Source organism: Strigops habroptila, chromosome 8 (assembly GCF_004027225.2).
Source record: "Strigops habroptila isolate Jane chromosome 8, bStrHab1.2.pri, whole genome shotgun sequence".
NCBI classification, from domain to species: domain Eukaryota; kingdom Metazoa; phylum Chordata; class Aves; order Psittaciformes; family Psittacidae; genus Strigops; species Strigops habroptila.
In genome coordinates, this window is record NC_044284.2 from 4,540,241 (window position 1) to 4,563,102 (window position 22,862).

The window sequence follows — 22,862 nt, forward strand, 5'->3', positions numbered from 1 at the left end:
AAAGAAAGGAAAAAAAAAAAAGGAAAACCCAAAAGAAAGAAAGAAAAGCAAAGCCAGGAATCCCTGTTTATGCAGACAAAACAGAAAGATGGTAGAAATTGTTCCCTTTCCCAGATGGGCTCATGCCCATGGGCTGCAGCAGGAGAGGGGGGAGTTGCAGAGCACCAGGTAGATTGGGTTTTTCTGAGTACTCTCACTCCAGATGGACATGGAAGGCATTGCCCATGAGCAAGAGTTCAGCTCCCCAGAGAAAAGTCATCTCCAGAGCCCTGGGTTGGTACCAACTCTATAACGTGGGACTTGTGTTCTGTGTAATTTTTCTTCCAAAAACCTAAACATCTCCTCCTCCCCCATCACTGAACTACAGGCAGCTGCTGCCTCCATATAAATCAGAAATCAGGCCATTAGCTATGCTTTTAAGAATGCTAAGCAGTACTCTATCTGTGTTCACAGTGATATAGCTTATGGGACTTTCCCAAAAAAGCTTCATCACTGGTAGCCAGAGGTAAAATAAAGTCCTAAAGAGAGATGAAAAACGAAGAAGAAAAAGCAAATGTGGATATAAGCAAAAACCGAGGAAAGGGAAAACAGACCAAGCTAGGAATGAAGATAATGAAAACGGTCAGGTTAGCAGCCCAGTGAGACGCAGCTAAGTACCATCCCCAGATGGGAACTGGGGCCTGAGGGCAAAGAAATGAGTTTGGGATCCTGGAAGAACACTCGCATTCTGGGTCAGGGTCTTTAGTCGTTCATTAGCACTCGTGGTCAGCTGCAGCCAGAGAACGCTGGGCTTAGTACTGGAGGTTATTTCAATGAGAAGAGGATGTTATAAAATGATGGATACCAAATAGTAAAGAGATTTTTTTGGAGGCAGTGAATGGTAAATCCTTGCATGAGAAGAACCCAGAAAATTCAGATCTCAGCATCAAATTTGTGACTGAGGCCATATGTGAGAAGAGCAGCTCAAATTCCTTAATGACTGGACCAAGTGCCTATGAATTTATATGTAGCACACTTAAAAAGCACCAGTAAATGTTCTCCAGATAGCAAAGGGAGTGGGTACACTTGACTTTCAACACAAGAAATTGGATTCAAAACCTCTTTTCCCTGTCACTACCCATTTCTTTAACAGTATGGGGTTAAAACTTATTCCTTGGCTGTTCAGCTAGATAATATTTGCCCTAACCTCCCCTGCTCCAGCAACCCGAACGCACCCCTTAAGATTTGGAGGCACAGCAAATGCAGCCATCAGCTGGATTCCAGGGACTACAAAAACAAGTGTCAACCTCAGGCTTATACTGTCTTCTCCTGTTTGTAGTTTCTGTTTCAACCTATGGGGTTTTTGTTCATTTGTTTGTTTAAAAAAAACCCATTTTTTTGCCTGCTGCTTTATCCAAATAAGGCTCTTTTCTTTCTCCTACTTTCACACAATTGTTTTTTTCAGGGAAGAGACAGATGAAAGTATTATTTCTTGTCAGCAAGACTTGCACGTAGGTGATATGGAATTCCTTATTTGGTTAAAACACAGGTTAATGGTGTTGGCTTGCTTGCTGCTTCATCAGTCGCTTCTGTTCTGAAGCTGTTTCAAAGAGCACAATGGGATTCAGAGCTTCAGCATTAGTTGCTGCAGGAGTGAGGATGGATTTGGAGGAGTTTCACAGAGAGCTACAAACATGATTTCACAGCTGCTGCTGGCTTAAAGATACATAAACAGATGTTTAACCGTGAAGTTTCCAGTTTCCAATAAAAAGGTTTTTAAGAAGTGGTAGATATATTGAGGAATACTCACCATACACGTCATGTAAGCACGTTTCGTGTTGCAGGTCTCTGACACAAAAGCAGAGGGATTATAGAATTATGGGGTTGGAACGACCTTAAGATCTAGTTCCAACCTGGAAATCACCATCTCTTGGTCATCACTCAGATCTTACCAGTTAAAACTGTAATTTTAAGAGAAGATACAGGATAGAAAGCCCAACAGTGCTGCAATTTATACAACAAATACAGTACAAGCACTTTGGAAGCTGTGAGAAGGCCCCAGGGCTCCCTCTGTTCCCCCACTGGACAGTAAGAGTTGCAATCATGAGGTCTCTGGGCTCACAGTTACCAAGGATGCTATTTGCTTGAGTTTTAATTGCAGTAAGAACAGCGTGCAGGTCCCACATGAGAAAGGTCCTTCAGGGCTTTTACAACAAACTTTGTCTCCTCCTAGAGAAGAGCATCCCTACAGGGATACATTTACTCCAACTTTTATTTCTAGCTAAAATAGCAGCATATCAGCCTTCAGGTAACATGTGCAAACCATCTTCATAACCAGTAATACAGACCCCTCCACCTCCATTCAGGCAGGCTGGGGCTGCCTGTGCTTGGGCAAAGGCAGCCAGGATCACTTCTCCCAAGGGGAAAAGCACTGCAGCCAGGCACCAGCTACTTGGACCACAAGGTTCTTCTACTTGGCACACTTAAGTTTCCTAAGAAGGTTTATAAAAGGCTGTTAGCTGTCTTATGTTAAAATTTTAATCATAGAATCAACCTTTAAGATCATCAAGTCCAACTGTTCCCCCAGCACAGCCAAGGCCACCATAAACCATGTCACTAAGGACCTCATCTACACGGTTTTGAATGCTTCCAGGGATGGTGATTCCACCACTGACAGGGGACTAGGGCACGAAAGTTAAAGGGATTTCCTGTTTTGCTTATTTAAATACAAATTTATCAGCCTATAGTGCAACCAGAAATAAGAATGAGCAGTGCCAGCGTATCACTCCTAGTAAGATGGTGCGGAAGGAACCCCCACTCCAGCCCTTGTTTAAACAAGCAAACAAAACCCCCAACATGCTTTTGTGCCAAATTTGACCAACCTCTGCGTTTATGTTCTCTGTGTGTGCCATACCATTGTGGTATGGCAATGACTTCTTTCATGCTGTAGCAGGAGAAGGTGCAGAGCACCAGGTATATTGGTTTTTTCCAAGTGCTCTAGGTCCAGGAGCACATGGAAGGTGCTGCGCAGCTAGCACCGTAGGGAAAAACTGCTTCTAACTGGGAAAGGTGGTGAAAACTAGATTGTGCAGAGTAAGAAGTGGATATGTGCAAATGAGACCTTTGTCATTTGTGATTTGGCATCCAATTTGGGCTCCTGTTCTCCCTCCCCAATCTCATTCTGTTCTCCAATCCTGGAATGTAAATAGCCTCTCCCTGCCTCACCTCTGATTTCTCAGAAGGCTACAGCCAACAGACCTGTCCTCTTCGCCTCGCCATGCAACTATTCAGGTTAGGGTGGAAGTCCCCGGGTTAAGCCAGGCACGCCGTGCAGCTCAGCTCCGAACAACGGGAAGAACACCAAGCAGCCTGCAGTGTTAAAAAGGAACATTTTATTGCAAGAGATTACAGACCTGGCGCTATGGCCACATGTTTCCATTACACCAAAATTGCTACCCATGGATCAGGCAACAGCACCTACAAATCACGGTGGATTGAAATATCTGAAATCATAATGCAGTCAGGTTTTTTTAAAGAAGTACCATCCTAAAAGGATTTAAAAAACAAAGTCAAAACTATATAAACCAATTTAATTTTAAATATTCAAATGGTGTTTAAGTATCCAGGGCATTAACTACTGTGACAAAAAGTGGAAAAGTCTGTTAACCATAGTGCTCAACTGAACAGGCTTTGCATGCAACCTTTACCACTTAGATAAAAGAACTTGGTATTTGCTGTTCATTTTCCCCACATTTGTTCAGCCAACATTTATCTTCTGTAGGTTTTCAGAGTCAGGTAGAAGATTTAATGAGAAATCCCTCTTTAAAGCACTAGTGATATACAGGAAATCTAGAACCACAACTGGCCCAGAAAAAGCACTGGGAGTCAAATCAGCTTTGCAGGCAAAGCTCTCCCCGTCTCAGACCCATGATGCTGACCTTTTCAAACTCTGGATGGACGCACTTCTCTGAACCTCAACTCATGATTCACATTCCTCCTGTGATCCACTTACCTCAGAGACATTGTTGATTTCCGTGAGCGTGGCTGAAAAGGCAGGACCTTGAACAGACACATAGCTCAAACACGGAAAGTCTGGCCCCAACTGTTACAATCCCCACCTTTGGCACGTTATGTGCTTGCTCTCCCTCCCCAGTGGCTGTTGTCTGGTCTGTGCTTTTTCTCCTATAGAGGAGTCAGCAGCTCACTTTTGGCACCACTGTCTGGGTGAGATGAACCCTGGGAAAGCAGAAGTTGGATCTGTGGGCAGAACTGGACTGCCTCAGCCTGTGGGAGCAGCTCACCTAATACAATTCACGCAATGCATAGGAAGCAGTATATGGCAAACAGCAGCAAGTGCCCATGGATCTTTGTGAGCCAACATTTGTTATCCATTTGCCTCCATCTCCCATTTTCCACACATACAGCCTAAACACACTACCAAAAACTGCTACACCACTGCAGCCTTCATCCCAAAGCAACCTACCTAACGTGAACAGACCAATGCTTGTGTTTGTATGTGCAGCTCTGTAAGTCCAGCCCCGTGGCACAGACTGACATGGAGCCTCTCAAGCCACACAACTCAAAACATGAGATTCATATCATAAAGCTTCTACCAGATTATTTAGAATCTCTGTAACTCTGGAAAGGGGGATTTTTTTTCTCCTTGTAGGTAGTGACAGAAGATCTGTATTTCCAAACAACAGAAACCAAGAAAACAGCCCCACAGACGACTAGAGGCTAAAGAAAGCTCAAGGGTAACTCAATTACTAGTAGTTTTTAAAGATCATTCAGTCTGTATCAACCATATATGCAATTAACTTAATAATCAGAAGAGTTCTGGAACTTCTGTATGTAATTCAAATTACATTGTCAAGGATCTGATGCAAGCCTGCCACTGAAAACTGCTGCTCCTCATCGAAAGAATCTCATTTGGAAACTAATCAGCCCTAAAGCTCCCTGCTCTTCAGACACAACCTTTTAGCATTTTAGTGTTACACAAAACAGCTCACTATTGGGATTTAATGAATTAAATAATTCAGAATTAACTAGGGTTTTTATCATTATGAACCTAATGGAGTTCCTTGCTAATGCGAAATTCCGCATGGTATGGCTTCACCTTACAATTCTAGATAATTACAATACTAGATAAATATCATTTGCACTTAATTGATTTATCTGTTAAATAGCCACAAAATATGGTGCTCCCACAAGCACCTTTTTTGGTGAGAAGGTAAACAAGCACTCTATTAAAGCATTATAAACATTCAGGGTGATTCGATCACTTCCCTCTATCCCGTTTCACACACTGCTGTCAAAGTTCCATTTTCATTGTGTATAAAAAAAATCCCACAATCGCCCACTAATTTTGAACTTTGTTAGTCTGCATACACATAATTTGTCTGCAACACACTTCAGCATCCCAGTTACCTTTCCTAAAATCTCTATTTTGTTCTCCAGTACTGATGTAGATCTTCCAGCTAGAAAAAAGGGAATAAATTTTGACCATAAAGCTAAAATCATCTGTAGCAACTTGTACAGTAAAACACCCGATAGCACTGATTTAATGAAAGCCTTGACAGAGCTCGGATGGCCTTGTCTCAGGACCCTGTCCTGCAGAGCTGAGCAGTTTGAGCCCATCTATTTCACCAGAACATTCACAAGCCTCACGAGTTAACTCTGAGCTGTGCACGTACAGGTAGACAGACATTCCCCTTCACATTTTCCACCAATCCAATGTAACGCGTCTGTGAACAAGTCAGTTTATTGCAAGTAAATGTACTTTTACTTAAGATCATGAGAAGATTCTAATCTCAAGCAAGACAAATCAATTTCACAAACTTAATTCACACAATGCAAATAAATGCTTCACATTATAGACATTTCGATTTTCTTTAAACCTTTTTATTTAGAGATTTTTCTGGTAAGGAGATATACCATAGGAAAGCAATTTCACTGGCAGTGAGGTATGTATATACTCTACCAAAATACTCCTCTTGTTTTAACTGCTTTTAACTTTATTTACATATAAAGAAAATATCAATGCATATCCTTGGCTTAACTACAGTATCTGTTACCCTATATGAGTAAAATGAAATGTTACTTGCATACAAAATTGATTTGTAGAGGAATCTAATTTGATTGAAACAAAAATCATGTTCTGAAGACAGTTTAAATGAACAAACACAATTTATCATGACCAAGACACCTGCACCATATTTCCATCCTCACAGCACATTTATTTCAGTAATTCTGTAAGTAGGTCCTTAGCATGAGCATAGTGTTACAGTTTTCATACATATAATCACATCCAAAACAAGCTCTAAATTTTAAGTTGTAAACATTCTCTTCATATGTAGAAACATTTCAACCTGTGTTCGAATTCTCTAAAATGATCAATCTTTTAAACAGAATTATAAATGAAAAGTCTACTCTAACCGTGTAGTGAGCAATGCTTATTAGTACATTTCTACAGTGTTAAATAAAATAGTAGAGAGGCAAACTTCTGTAAGCGAGTCAGACTTTAAGTAAATTGTCATAAAGAAACAAACTCGTTAACAAAAAAAAAATGCTTTGTAATAAAGAAAGTTGGATTGAATCTACTATGTTACAAAAACATAAGGGTAAATACCATCTTTGTTGACAAGTAGGAGGTAGCATGGATGCACCACTTTATTGTCAGTGAGAAATGCAACTGAAGTAAAGAATATTTCCTTACCACAAATTTCCAGTATTATGTACATATTTCTCTTAGAAATTTGTTTAAACAAGTTTCCCTCCACTTTTTTAGTACAAAAAGCCTCATGTGATTTAAAAAAAACACTTACACACCTAGATAGAATAGTACTAATTGCCCTATTTGAATGAAATAGTCTCTTGAACTATGAAGTACATGATATTTAATGCCCTAAGTTGAGTAAATTGTATTAGCAGTTCTTGGTATTATACAAAACACTACATACATACAAACAAAATATAATAATATCTTATTTTACTATGTAATTCTTTTTGGAATAAACAGAGCCTTGATTTGGGTAACACTGAAGAGAACATGGATTCTTTGTTTTATTAAAATCTGTCTTTTAAGTACCCATGTGCAACAATTTAAAAATGGCTGCCATACATGTAATGGTCTTGTATTGATAGTGAACACAGTAACTGACAAAAACATAATAAACCTTAAAAACACATCTTCCACCCTATATAAAATATAAAGACTACTTACTGTAACTGTTAAGTATTCAATTTCTTTTGATGTTACTGTAATCCACTTCCTCTATTTTTCTGTCTTTAGCATTTATAAACATAATTTAGTGTAGCAATTTATTTTAAAAAATGACAAAGTATTTCAAATTTACATCCAATTAAAATTTAAAATGTTTCCTTGTTCTATGATGCTGCTTCTGCCATCAGTAAAGAAAATGAAGTTTCAGTAATTGAAGCAGGCTTTTTAAGTAGTGATGTGACTTCAACCATGCCAGCTCCAGTCCGTGGAAGATTTGCGTTGACAATGTGTCGCTGCAAGTGCTTTATCCAGTCTTCTTGAACAGACAAAGGTCCTCGAAAGACCAGACCACAAAACCTATGCAGACATTAGAATTATTCCATCAAGATACATCTAGCTCTACTGAAAAACTATAAAATAAAGACATTAAGTGGAAAGTCTTAATTTTCTTGAAGTTTGTTTCTACGTATTTTAGTTGAAAACCTTCGTAATTGAGTTCATTTATAGTAACTTTGAGCATAAACCCTGCAGTTAATACAACTTACACTCTTACATTTTCAACACTAATAATAGCAATCTGTCCTTAAATAAGGTTTCTTTCGAAGGACACAATATTACTCAGACATGACCAATAAGATCTTAGTTAGAGAAACAGCTGGCAACCTAATGCCTGAGTATGACTGATTCAAGTCCTCTTGTTTAAGCCAATTAACATATGCAACCGTTCCCCCCTCCCTTATTATTCAATTTAATACAAACACATTTACAGGATATAATCTTAAATTTTCTTATGACTAAACTTAGCAAGCTCTAAAGATTATTTTATTCTTTCAATAAAATAATCCTATGTACCTGCATCTGAGTATGTAAACTTCATCAGCACTATGAGGTAATGGCAGCATTTTTTTCTTGCTTCCAGATCTTGACCTTGACTTCTTTTGCTTACAGTCTAAAGCTAGGAAGAGAAATTTCCATATGTGAAAGTGATACTTCAGTAAGTGTTAACCAAACAAGAGATATTTAGTAAGCATCCCCTATAGCAGTAGTGAAAAGACATTTACCTCCTTGTTATTCTACATTTAATTATAATGTAAATTGAAAACAATTACAGTGTGCTCTAAGAAATTTACTGGCAAAACACGTGAAGCTTTTTTAGTTTAGCATAGTGCTTGCTCTTTAGAAGACTAGATAATTGACATTTGGCATTAAACTGTTGTTTTAGTAACAGCAAGCACCTACTAACCTATTAGCGAATGAAAGAGAAGCAATGCACCATTGGAAATTCCCTTTCATGCGTAAAACGCTGTCAAAATCTCGGAACTTGTTTTGTGTTTCAAGGACCATCATAAGACCACTCATGTTCAACCAAGCTACAACTTCATAAAGTTGTAGCTTTCAGCTAATACAATTGAGAATTTCTAGTCTGAATAAACCACCTGCCATTTGTTTTCAACATAAAGCAGAAGTTTGTTATTTTAAGTTTCAAATGAAGCTTCCCTCACTCCTGTCTGAATTCTAGTGCATCTTGTAAGAATTATGTGTTAATCCTTCGCAGTGGGACTTAGTATCAGGACAATCAACAGGGATGGCAAAGCCACTCTTGAAATTCAGTCTAAGCATTTGAAACCATGTATGAAATTAATGCGTGTGACAGGAAACACAAAGCCACTGTGTTCAGTTAGCATGGAGGTCTGTACCTCCCATAAATAGATGTGATGGAAATCTGTAACAAAACCTGAAGTTTGATTTTAAGCAGCAGCCAAAGGTGGGGGATGAGGGAATAAAACTGAGTTAATATTGTTATGATGAAAACATCTGATAAATCTCAAGAAAAAACAAGACTTTGGGACTGCTTGAACTGAGAAGTACATCTAGCTGTACTTTAAGACACTGACACTAAAACTCCACAGAAACCTGAAAGACAGTAACAAGTGGTATTCTTGATACCACAAAGGCAAAATGCTATGCTACTGGAGCATCTTAACAGTAAAATAAAAACAAAAATGAAATAATTGTTACACTTGTCTAAGTTTTGATTCCTGTAATACAAAACAGAAGAATAAATCTCTCAGTATTCTGAAGCATAAGACATCATCTGGTGAGGCAAAACATGCTGATTTAAAGAACACACATCCTGCATTTGTTATGTCCTCCAAATGAACACCTCTCAAACTTTTACCCTGTAGCCAAACTTTTAACTTGTAGATACACCCGACATTTCCCAGTTCCATCCCCAGGTTTGAAGATTCCTACAGTATCTAGAATGAATTTTTGAGCTTTGAAGGTACCAGAGAACTAATCAAACAAGTAGAAAGCAGATATCAACCTGAAGAGACTTCCTTCAGAGCCTGGGTCAAGCCATCATTAGGAAGATGAGGCTCAACAGCATTTTTTTCTGATAGCAACAATGAAAGCAGTCTGGATATAAAGGCAGTAACCTGACGTGGCAGGGGAGAGAGAGAAATAGAAATGGCCAAGATAACTTCTGGAAAAGTGAACAAGTAATAGGTTCTTAATGTTTTATGCTCTCATCAAAAGCTTACTCTTCATATAATTAGGAAGAAAAACCCCAACTATCTTTCAGGCTGTAGGAACTACCGAGTAGTATAAATACACACCGCAACATCAGTTAACAACATCACCAGACATGTAAGCACATAAAATACTGAAACCCAGATACCCATTCTCTGAAGGGAAATACTTGCATGAGGGGCAACATATCTGAAGCAGTTATTACAGCAAAAGCTTTGCCATCATTGCTCATTTTGCAGAACATGGTGGGAAGGAGGGGACAGAAGTCAGTATCTGAATGCAAACACATCCATGAGTTGCATCTGATGTCAGTTAGTTGATGTCAGTTGATATGAGTAAAAAAAAAAGGCAGTAGACAGCAGGCTCCTTCTAGAGCAGCCTCCATGCATCTGAAACAAGAACTAGCTTATTTCCTTCACGTTGGCAAACATAAGACATTCATTCCCATCAAGAAATTAGATTCTACTCACATACATCCCAAGCATTTCACAGAGCTTGCACTTTCTTACTAGACCTGAACTGGTCTTCTGCAACAGAGTTCCCAAAACCTAATGGCTTTTTGTGTGTGTAATATTCTAAGAAACAACTCCTATGAGCTACTGTGTGCAACCAAATAGCGACACAAATAGAAACTGCCATCACGTTCGAGAGGTAGTTTCTACTCCCTTGAAAGATACCTTTTCCAAGAACAATGAGAAAACAAGGAAAACAAAAGAATGGGCATCTTCTCTGAGCCATTTACGACAGAAGCTCCGGAGAGAGCAATTACAAACAAGGAAGAGAAAACATCACCCTAAAACACATCACGAAAAAAACATTCAGATCACTCAATGCACTCTCCCAGTAACTTTGCTAAGATTGGAAGTAGATTTTGCCTGAGCAAGAAGCTGTTACAAAAAGACAGCAAGCACTAAGAATACTAAAGCTGTGCTCTGCAAGGAGTATTTTTTGTTCCCTTTCTCTTTTTTATCTAGTGAACATATTCCTTCACTTCTTAGGGGGCACAAAGCAGCACAAGTACATTTTGAAGTTACTCCCATGAAGCAGTAAATTAAGTGAAGAAAGACTAACAGCTGGGTAAAGCTGATTGAAAAACGCAATTCCAACACCAGTTATCAGACGTGTACCAGTAACTGTCACATACATCCGCTGCCTGTGCAGTGAGCAACAAGTTGAAGTGAAGTCGCATGCACATACTTTAAGTACTCTGTTGATATGACGCTCACAAGCAAGCATCAAGTAAGTCACACCATTGCCTCACCTGTAAGAAAGCCATGTTCTGACCAAAAAGTTACTGTTATTCCAATCCTTTACTGTAACAAAGCATGACCTCCTCAGAAAAATATGTTTTTATCACTTTCAGGAAGAGCTCAAGGACATTCAGCTCTAGTAAGCTGCATGGAAATTGCAGCAAATTGCCAGAGACACAGGAACAACCTACCATTAATGCCTGTGTTGTGGCTATCAGAGCTCCCAAACTATCCTCCTCATCCTCCATAAAGGCCCAATTCTTTTTGGAAGAAGCCTCCTCCCTTCAAGTTTGGCAGACCAGTGTTTCCTAGTAGCTATTCCAAAAACTTTTTGTAAACAACCAGTTACACCACTTCATCAAATCTCCTGGAAAAATACATGCTAGGTAAAAAGGCTGCATATAAACCCCTTCTTTAACTCCGTGACCACTTATCAAGAAAGACTGCAAGCAGATGGAGATGGGAGGCTTAAATGAGCATGCCTAAAACAGCATGAATTCGGAAAGTCACAATTAGGGGTCCTTCATGTCATAACGTTTGGTCTGTGGTTCACAACTAAAGGACATCTATGCTAAATTGCATGCTCTGCTTCTTGACGTCCCCCAACATGAACACTTGTCATTTCAGGAAGACTGAAGCAGGGTCTTTATCCAGACTTCATTACTTTTGCCACGGCATATGTAAACTAACAAAAGTTGAATAACTGCATGCATAAATGGATCAATTAACCATTTAAAAACATTGCCAATTGTAAAGGAATAATGAATTATCAGATTCAATCACTTGCTATCTATTCGCATCATTACTGCACAGTAAAATGCATTTGAAACCCCCCTCCAGTAATTTACTCCCTGAAGGATTTTCCAGGGTACCAAAGATCAGCTCATTGTGCTGGTTGATCAGTTTTAAGTGTAGCAGCACAGAATAAAGACATGGAAAGCCAGTGGATCTCAGATCTTTGCTGTAGCTGCATATGCTTCCACAGTAAACTTCCCAAAGCTACTATTCTGACAAAGCAGTATTAGAAATTCTTTGGAAGCACAATGGCTGCATGAACTGCTACCTCAGTCATGCTGTTGGCTCAAAGGCCAAACTCCTTGCTCTGTATTCTACTGTTCTCCCCCAAACTTCTGGAAAAGCAGCCTCCACCTACAGAAGCAAAGACTGAAGAAGAGAATGGCGATTCCCAGAAGATGACAGCTGGTAAGAAGAGACTTGAGAATGTGAAAATAGTCAGCAAAGAGAAGATGTAAAAAGCCAGGGTGCAAGAGAGTATCGAGAGACTGGAGGGAGGAGAGGAAAGGGGCGCAGAGGCCTAGAGAGAAGGAAAGGAAGCCTCGATATACAACTGTACCAAGAAGAGCGAGATGCACTGTGAAAATCTTCTGTAGGTTTGTCCAGTGCTCTGATCAGAAGAAAGAAGAAAGTCTGCCACATCCTCTGAGAAACACTGATGTGTTGCTCTTAATCGAAACGGGTATAAAAGATTGTAATCTACTAAAGATGAACAATTAAATAATTACATTGTTCAAAATTGGACCGCATAACAACAACAACACAACAACTTAATGTTCCACTCAGACATTTGAAGACCACGATGCAAGCACTAATACACAAGTAACTATCCAAATCAACCTAGACAAGGATTTGCTATACCGTGGATCCATACCACATAACTATAGGCACAAATCAAGTTTAATAAACACTAACTTAGCAACAGCCAAGAGCCTAAAAAGTTGCACATCTAGGATGTTTTTCTTGAATCCATTCTTAAAATCTACCATTATGCTTAACTATGTGTATTATACTGCCAGAACTGCCAAGCTGTATTTGGAGTAAAAAGAAAACAACAGCACGCACCCCCCCCCCCAACAAACTAAATGTGATCCAACTACTGCCTCTGAAGAACCAGGGCATATGCTAGAAAACCAATGTAATAGTCAACCTCAAAACCATATGCAGACAAACTGAAAAACTGAGCAGAAGACTAGTACATAAGCTAATGTAGTGCTGGGAAAGGCCTCCCTTTGGTGACATGCAGAGGTTACTGTGCTTCTCTTACTAAACAGTAATGCCTAGACAGCTTCCGTAACAGCCAAATAAAAGAACTGCAATTCATATTTACACGCAATTACTGACCTACAGCAAGAAACTGAGATTAAGTATTCAACCAACATGATTTCTTGTTTGGTAGTTATGTTTACTTTAGAAGATATAACAAATGCTTTGTGAACGCAGAAGAAGGAACCACCTTCTGTATGAACATCTCCTCATTGCTGAAGCCAAACTGAAGACATCTTGTTCGCAACTGCAACCATCTTTTAATAAGAAAAACTGAGATTCCCCAAGAGCAACACTCATAGCAAAGTTTAAAAGTAGTGTGTGCTAGTGAAAGGTTGCATTAAAATAATTATCTTCACAAAAGTTTTATATTATAAAGTGGAATATCAAATAAAACCACTGTTTAAAAGCTTATTTTTCTGGTCTATGAGCATTGAGCTTGCTCAAATGAAAAGTCAACAAGCAAAGCTTACAAACTTTGCAGAGTTACAACAGTTTTAATAGTAATGACTAAGTTAACATTGGTTGCATGAAGTTATAGCTAGAACTTAAGCCTAAGTCACTGGTTTCAGTGAAAGGCCTTTAACCACATGGTACAGGCTATTTGTATGGCTCAGCTCCAGCTTCTGCGATCTGAAGATTGGGGGTTTTTTAAGTCTTGTTTCTAACCTTCTTTTCCCTCCTTTTAACCTTTGTTTCTAACCTCATTTTGCTTCTAACCTGATTTTAAACAAACTTCTAGGTCCAATGATACAAGACTCAAGAGTTTTCTTTCAATTCTTTTAAAGAAAGTGGCCACTGTTTCAATGAGTATGCTACTATTTAGCTAGCAAAATACATTTCTTAAATAAAACAAATATCCCTGAAAGCACCTTAACAAGCTTCCTTCACTCTTCCCATTTAGCAAAAGGGAAGCTGAGGTACAAGGAACTTGTCCAGGATCCAATTTCTGTGTACTATCCTGTGTGCCACAGTGTCACCTCCACTGAATTACTGTGAAGATTTCAACTTGCACTTTAAATATATAGCCATCGGAAAATATGTCACCGGTAGGTATATAAGCAAAGTAACTTACCACAGGGCTAACATGAAATCACAGCAGTGATAAATGATGTCCACTATCATCATCTTTCTACTGATTAAATGTGAAAACTTTCAGAATCACTAACTAAAGGCATACACTCCTACACAATGGATATTACTCCATCTGCTGACTTCCTTCTAAATCTGCTATGTTATAGCATTAACTTGGTGTAACGTAAGACCTGGCAGCCACAGGCCCTGTCTGTAAAAGCATTTCTTTTACCCTTCTGCAGAGAAAGCCCTAAACTCAGTTTATTTGTCATTCTTAGCATGACTTATGTCTGCAGTTAAAATCTGTGCTTGTTGACACAGAAAACTGATGGTTGCCCTTCTTAATTACTGAATATCCCTGACTTCTTGCCTCCAAATTGTCCCCTCTATGTTCCATCTCTGATCCACAATTTGCTGTTGATCATAAGAAGTCTCACTAATCCAACTCAGAAACTGCCTATACAGTCAATCAAACTGCAGGCCTCTGGAAATCGGCCAAAATATGCAGTTATTAGAGGAATTCCAAAGTGAAGTGGTTTTTAATAAAAACCATTAATAGCAGTGCCAAATGCTGTACTGCACTCACTTCACCTCAGACCAGGCAGTTTTTGGATTGCGAGCCAAACAAGAAATGAAACCAACTAGATACACTAGGTTGCCAGAAATACACAAACTATAAAATTACTTGCTTTTCCTATCTGAACAACAGTATTCTTAGTAATTTCATACGTTCGATTGTAAAAATTACTTGTTGGTTTGTTGTGGGGTTGGTTTTTATTTCCCCCCCTCTCATTTCTGAGGTACTTTTAAACACTTCATTTGAAGGCTGGTTTGGAAGTTGTGATATTGCAGAATGAATTTAAGCAACCATCTCTTAGTTTTGCTTACATACCTTAAGTGTTGGATCCAAAATAAATGAGTAAGAATGAAAATCAGGCATGAGAGTGGACAACAGCAACATACCTTTTATTACAAGTTGCTGAAGTTTTATGGCAAATCAACTGTTTACCAGTAGAAGCTTCAAAATAATTTTGAATTAACATATGCTTTTGTCCAGTCTGATGAGGAAAATGTATCATAGACAGACTTGCTTTTACATCTGTAACAAAACATACCTGTCCCAGTCAAAAGTCCAGCACTCTTCTTTCGTGCATAAGCGCGTAAGTGGTTGGACAGGCTAACAGCACTTGTAAACGTCGTATTGCAATGCACACACGTTCTAAGCTTCACAGGCATACCTATCATTCAAAAGAAAACTATAATCCAGTTCTCTCTTCAAAAAATGAAATTCTCAAAGCGTTGTAAAAAGTTTTCTGCAATAAAGATGGTTTAAAATATATTCACTGCATTGACGCAATTGTTTAGTATATTAGAAGGATCCAAGTTAACTGTTATTAGTTTTCCATGTAGTGCTTTAAGCCAAACCATGTTATTTGGAAAAGAACAGAATGGAGGCAACTTGAGCCCAGTAGGCTACTCTGCAGTTAATACCTACTATCACGTTCCTACAGATCTCCACATTATGAAGCTCTAGTCCCAAAATACAATCCTGCAATTTGAATAGCACAATTCTTTTGAGAAATTTCAGAGCTTGCAACATTTCTCATACAGGGAATTTAAGCAGTCTAGTTGACAAGGCGGTAATTAAAAGTGTTTTACCCGTAAGACTGAAGAGCTCAACACTAAATTAGGCTGCTGTTGAAGGCTTGGAGAAAAAGGTGGTAAAACACAGCACTGAACAGCTGTTAGACAGAACATTTTGTTCAGTGCATTTTCTGTTCATTACTTTAGCTGCACAATCAATAACGTAAGTTAATGATTTGAAGTTTTTTGCTAAAATCTTTGTGCTAAATAAATGATCAACAGAGCAACATGCTATTTATCACAGGAAAGCAGTGAAACAATACTGAACTCCTCACTTACCAGACAAAGAAACCAAGAAACCATTATAACTCATCCCCTGCTCACCTTCACCATAGTGTTTCTCCCTTCGTTTACCAAAGATACATTGTTTTGGTCAACTAATATTTCAAGTTCTCTACCAATAAATGATTAGAAGAATAAACAAAAAAGCTAAAACTACTCAGCTGGAAAGCCTGTGTTTGCAGGAAAGAAAGAATGCTATTCTCCAGCAGCCCACAGAAGACATGCTGTTTTTTCAGGCAAGTTACAGAAGAAGAATACTTGGCTGGTAAAAACCTTTATAAAAACTAAAACCAGAATTAGAAATATTTGCCTTTTTTTAGGAAAAACAGAAGAATTTCAACTTGAGGTTAAGTATTTTCTTATTAACTCAACTGGCGCAGTGCGTTAGTTGTCAAATTCTGTTACCTCAGCCACAGATAATTATAGGGCCCCATTCATAACTGTTAGTACTATATAAGCACGTTTATTTTTACCTGGTTGTTCGTCACAACCAAAGAGGAACTAGCTAGTATTCAGCAGTAAATATTAAACAGAAAGCAATACAGAGTGTCAGGTTTGGCACGCTATTCCTTTAGCATTGTTTTCCAAATCATTAAGCCTGTCGAAGATACGCTTCCTTTATTAAGCAATTTCCTGTCTTAAAGGACAATCATGGATGTCCAGAAGACATGAGATGTAATTCCGTTCCACCTCTACTATGTCATTTTAGAAAGCCACCTTTGTTAAGAAATTGATTGCCACACTTTTGTAGTCCCCTAAAAGAACTTCTAAGCACGTCAGATTGTTGTTGTGTTTATATGTTTAAGGGAAGACAAGAATATAGGTGAAAAAGTACTAGGCACTGCCAGTTTTACTAACCTGCACTGGGTAGCAACAAGAAAACCAAGAGAACAAAAAATATTCAGGGGTATAAAAATAAGATCCTGCTCCTCAATCTAAAGAATCCTGCAGCGTTATAAGGTGGTGTCCAAACAAGAAACGGGTAAATGCAAGCTCTACATACATGTTAAAAAGGATGTTGTAAGAATTCCCCAAGACGAGAATGTCTACAATGCCAAGTAGGTTAAAAATATCACTCTAAAAACCTGCTCCATTAGTATACAGAGTATCTAGGAAGTTGATTACAGAATTGTTTCATTAGCACAATTCTCAGAGGAGGGGCAATCTAGGTTCTTATCGGTCAGGGGCTGTGCATTAGAAACCTGCTGGCTACAACTGTATTCCAACAAAGCTTGAACCAGCACAGTCTTCACTCAGGACAGACGGGCCCTAAGCAAGCATCAGTTTCTCACAGCAGCCACAATTTTGAAACAAACAAGAACTAACCTATGTTGTAAGAGTGCATTTGCCTAAAAACATTAGAATTAGTTGACAGTGATTCACCATTTTGCAATATTACGTGTTTTTAACAGTATCAACAGTTCTGTTAGTTTGAGCAGATGTTGCTTTACACAAACCTGAAAGATTTCAATGAAGTAGTTCCCAAACCAGCTGTTTTAATGCCCAGAAACAGGGTTACAAGCCCAAACATTTCAGAACTGTTAAGTCTACCAAATATGCATGGACACTTCAACTTGGTATTGCAGGATGTGTCTTGTTCCTTACTGAGGCTCATTTTGTGTCCGCTTTGAGTTTGTATGCCCAGCCATATGCAGAACAGGAACTTTGTTCCATGTAAAACCCCCTCAGTGCTGCTGAGGGGTTTTTTTCACTTTAGGAAAACCATGTCAGAATAATTTGCTGTGCTACCGCTCGCAGTCAGTGTCCTCTGGAAATGAAATAAGAATTATATGAACAGAATCCCAAATAAAATACTCTGCACTTGCACATTTTCTAGGAATTAAAAGATTCTCTGGAAATGTTGTCAAGATGGCTAGAAACATCTTCTTACCTGACTGCATAGTCAAGTCCATTTTTTGTGGCTGATACATCAATGGACTGTCTTCATTTAATGGAAGAACACATTTCTGAACAAACCTCTTTCTTGCAGTTTGATTGTGAATCTTTTGAGGAGAAATATCAGGATTCCTCTCTTCTCCTAACCTCTTATTTTTCAGGAGTTCTATCAGTGTAAGTGACTGATTTTTTTTTTCATTATGTAGTACTGCTTTTGTTTCATCACATTCATTCAGGAAACTCAGCCCTTCTTCCTCTGATGCAGACACAGATGTATCTTCAGTCTTTAGGCCATTATGGTATGCTTCAAGAGGTATAACATTCTGAGATAAAAAGTCATCATTTGATGCAAATTTCTGAGCAACAAACGGTCTGGGAATAATGCGGCGACTGTTCAAAGCCTTTAGGATCTTTTCATACTTCTCTTCATTTTGCATCATCTCATTCAGAACACAGATCGGAGACTTGTGCGCGTCCCACTTGGTTTTGCCAAGCCTCTTCAGGTGTCCTCGCACATGATTAGACAACCCAATTTTAGTATCGAACCAGCCTCCACAGAGCTGACACGTATGCTCAGAGGAAGTTTCAGACTTCTCAATCGCTACAAAGGGAACAATAATAATGTTTTTTGACAACTAGAGATGGTGAAACATCACAACAGCAAATCACGACGACGAGAGGCTTTACAACAAGATAAAGCAAGTCTTGTTCAGTGCTCGGTAAATCCCTTTGTCCCCTTTACTGTATACCCAAATTAAAAACCGAAACAAAACACAGAACTCCCCCAAACTTACCTTTTCTAACACGTTTAACAGGAGTTCCTGTTCCAGTTCTTTTAAAATGCTGCATTTTGTCACTTGTGGCTATCTGTTCTGGTGAAACAACATGACGGGCTTCATAACTTAGTCCAGCTCTGTGAAGATGTCCTCTGACATGATTGGACAATCCAACACCTGTTTCAAAGGTTGCTGGACAGTATGGGCAGGACTTCTTTTCAAGCGACAAATCAGTCCAATGGAAAACTGAATTATGCTTTGGCAATGCTGATCCTACGTTTTCTAAATTCTGAGGATCATGCAAATCATGCAGGAAGTTACTACCCTCAGCATCTTCATAATACTCAAAATAAAAGCCATCATTCTGCTCATAACTAAGTGAAGATTTATCACCAGCTTCGTGATCTTCCATTTTACCTTTGAATATGGGGAATAGGTTTACATGCTCCTGATTAATATCACTGTAAGATTCATCCTCCACAGACTGTGTAGTGTAATCACATAGTTCAACATTATCCCATGAACTTTCATCCTCCGTTTCATAGCTGTCTTTTTTTTCAGCAGAGTTAAGTTTCTGTAAAACAACAACAGTCATTTTATGCAGAAAATCTGGATAGCAATCCAAATCATCTCCTGTAACAGAGCCTTCCCTCTTGGATTCTTTAACCACTCTTTTTACAGCTACACGCCTACGAGCTTTACAGCCTTCTGCCCTTTTGCAATCAAGATTATTTGAATCCATGTCAAAGCAATTATTACGGGGACTACTTGATGAGGAAAATAAATGTAAAGAACTGACAGAGTTGGACTCTTCCTTTTTTAAATGCAAAGGATAAGAGTCACTAGATTTTTTAATCATCCTGTAGTTTTCATATTTGTGCCTATATAAATTATTACCACGTGCTTTGACACTAGCTTTCTGCTTTGCTGCTTGATGAAAATATTTAGGTTTCTGGTCAATGCTATTTCTAACCAAAAAGGTCTTGTTTGTGGAATTTAGATTGCACACACTTACAGATGTCTGTGAAACGCTTTTCCGAGCCTTCTGTATCCTGTAGGGTCTCTTGTGAAGTTTTGCGAAGTTACTGGACTGTGAAGTAGAGCCAAATGATCTTTTTACATCCTGTTTTAAAACAGAGTTCTTTGGAAAAGTAGAAGATTGTTTGATCAACTGTTTTGTCCTGCTACCGAAATCTAAAGATTCTTCTATGATGCTGCCTTTTCTTTTGTCTAGTCTAAGATGGCTACCAAAGGGATCAATGCATGATGCTGGGTGCAAATATTCCATGTGTTTTTTTAAAATGCTTCTAGTTGACGTAGAAAAAGGACACATCTTACACATATATGTTGATGACTTTTTTGAGGATCCTAAATATGGATCTTTCAAGGATGCCTTTTTCTGTGTTTTCCTCTGGGACATGTCGCTACCGATAATAGAACATTTGACTACTGCTCCATGAGCGATCCCTCGATGGCATTCCAGTTCATTTTCTGTCACAGCCATGAAATTGCATTCCTCACAGCAATAGTATCTTTTATCTTTTTCATGGGTCTTTGCGTGCTGCACAAACGTTTTGGGACAATTGGTACCAAATACACACTGTGGGCACTGTAACCGTGCGCTTCTACCCTCATCCTGAAGTTCTTTCAGCTCACGGATTTCTTCCATCAGTTTCTGCCTTCTTTCCTGGTGAATTATCATGTGTTTAAGAAGTGAATTGCGATCTCGAAATGTCCTTCCACATTCCCTACACGCATAGGGCCTGGGGACATTGAGATGACGGAAATGACTGTTCCCATCTAAATGGTACATCATGTGCCTATGCAGATGTTTCTTCTCCCTAAAATTCACATTGCACTTTGTACAGGGATAAAAGGATGGTTCGTCAGTACTGAAAGTGGATGGCGATTCAGAATCATCCTGTTCACATTTATTTTGTAAAGTATTGGTAAGAAAAGTGCTAGTGTGAACAGGAGAAGTATCTTCTGCACAGTTACTAGTGGGACTGTAAATGAGCTGCTGGATAGCATCAACAGCTTCCAGCTCTTCATCTGGGGATTCAGGCTTTACTTTACTCAGTGAGTATTTTTGTGGTTCTACCATTTGTAGCTCCTCATTCTGCTCTAAGAAGTCAACATTTAACAGTTTTGATTTACTAGGAATACAACTGGTATCACCAAAACAGTCCTCAGTATAGCGTGTTATTTTACTAACATCCATTTTCCTTTTCCGTTTTTTTTCTAAGCCTACTTTACAGTGAATGGGAGACTTCTCTATTGTTTCTTCATTTGTCATCAGAAACTGGATAAATTCTTTTTGTGGATCCCAGCTGGGATCACATCCCGTTCTGAAACCACCTGTACCTGAGGAAATGCCTGTTAATGTATCGACACAATCATCTTTTACTAGTAAATTTTTATCATCCTCACAAACTTCTACTTGGCCTACTAAAGTGCTATCTACACTATTTCCTACTGATTTCTGTGAATCACAACCAATTGCAGCAGAGGTAGGTAGATTTTTAATGGAATGAGTCAGGTTCTTAGCATGTGCTACATCAGGTAACAAAAATAAAACTTGGTGCTGATTTGATTTCTGTGTTGTACTCTTTGCAGGCAGCTGAAGATCATGAACCACTGTCAAAGTTGAGCAGGAATCTGTGTGATGACCTACAGGCTGTCCAGTGGTTAATGAAACACTGCCTTTATTCATAATGGAAGTCTTAGCTGAGGTGGAGTGTGAAACTGGTCCATTAACAGCAGTTCCTCTAGACAAGATAAAGTTTTCGTTAGAAACAGTAGGAGCACCAGTGCGTATAAATAGAGAAGCCTGGCCTCCACTTAAGGCTTTTTCAGATCCGTCCCTTGACAGCTCCTCAGGCAGAGTCAACGTGTTGTTCTGAAATGACGTGTCGCTCTCCTGAGGTTTAAGAATGCCACCTTCTTCCTCAGATATGAAATTATCATCACAGAGGATTTCTTCTTCTTCTTTAGCACCAGTGACTTCAGTATTGATCTCTAAATCATCCATATTGCTGGTCTGTCCATTAAGTACATTTACACTAAAAACCAAACAAGAATAGAATCAGGCAATCAGAGAAATGAATAATGGCAATCTAAAAATATGTTTTGAACTTATTAAAAATGTATTTTTTTTCATTTAGGATATTCAAGATGTTTAAAATAAATCAATAAAACCGTTACAAAGATTATACTTTTCTGCAATGCTATATTAATCACCATACAGCAAACTACCCACTGCCCAGTACCCCACTTCAAAAATGCCTGAACACCTACATGCAAGCAAGATGGGGGAAATGAGATTGTCAAAAACTTGTGCAAATACATTCTACATGTACATTAACATAAACACAGAGTTTATCTGTAGTTGTGTTCTAGAAGTAAAACAAGTCCGGAATAAAGGTTACTCAGACACCTACTAGTCATTTTAGTGTTTTGTTTGCTTTTTAAACATACTTCCCTTTAGCACCTATGAAACTAAAATAATCTCTACATACCTTAAGGTAGCACTTTTTTTCACAGTGCTTATATACAACTGACCTGATGCTACACAGAAGCCTGAGGAAGTATTTGCTTTCATGTTAAAGGAGAAAGCTAAGCTGACTTCAAACATCTGATTACTGATAAAGACATAAGCAAAGGCTCAAACTCACTGAAGAAATCAAATGTTTCATTCCCTTCTTACAAAAGGGCTCTTCTTTAAAATAAGTCAGATCCTGCTTATGTTGTAAGGCCATTTTAAATGATAACCAAATAAACCAGCACCTTTTCAAAGGTGGAACACTCCCCTCCCACCCCTCCAATTAGAAAGAATTGTTTAATTAGGATTTACCTACCAGAAGAAATGTTGAATCCAGAGCATGACAATAATAGCACCCGTTAGTACCGAGAACTACTACATATTAATTGCCTCTAGGAGGCCTTGTGTACCTGTCTTTCTACAAGTGACTCTCATTCATACACAAAACCATCTACCCAATGCTTAGTGAGCACAAAGGAATTGCCTACACATGAAAATCAGTGTATAATAAACAGGAGGGTGAACTTCAGTTCTACCCTGGCATTTACCTCTTATATAGAACCTTAGAACACAGTAAGCATAAGGCATTAAATATCCATCTAGGA

The 22,862-nt window shown here is 38.6% G+C and overlaps 1 protein-coding gene across 14 annotated transcripts in view; it reads right to left on the reverse strand.

Annotated features, from left to right (window-relative positions):
- Positions 1-3,351: 3,351 nt before the first annotated feature.
- ZNF644 (zinc finger protein 644) overlaps positions 3,352-22,862 on the reverse strand; it is an 81,826-nt gene continuing 62,315 nt past the window's right edge. For 7 of the 14 annotated variants that reach the window (XM_030493595.1, XM_030493594.1, XM_030493598.1 and 4 more), the window contains 5 exons: positions 18,735-21,778; positions 17,936-18,541; positions 15,234-15,356; positions 8,054-8,156; positions 3,352-7,558 (listed from right to left, as the gene is read on the reverse strand). In XM_030493595.1, coding sequence (XP_030349455.1) covers positions 7,366-7,558; positions 8,054-8,156; positions 15,234-15,356; positions 17,936-18,541; positions 18,735-21,747 — 4,038 coding nt within the window. In that variant the 5' untranslated portion in view covers positions 21,748-21,778 and the 3' untranslated portion in view covers positions 3,352-7,365. Of the gene's footprint in view, positions 7,559-8,053; positions 11,973-15,233; positions 15,357-17,495; positions 17,502-17,935; positions 18,542-18,734; positions 21,779-22,862 lie in introns of all 14 variants that reach the window. The other 7 variants (XM_030493601.1, XM_030493599.1, XM_030493602.1 and 4 more) reach the window with 5 other exon arrangements.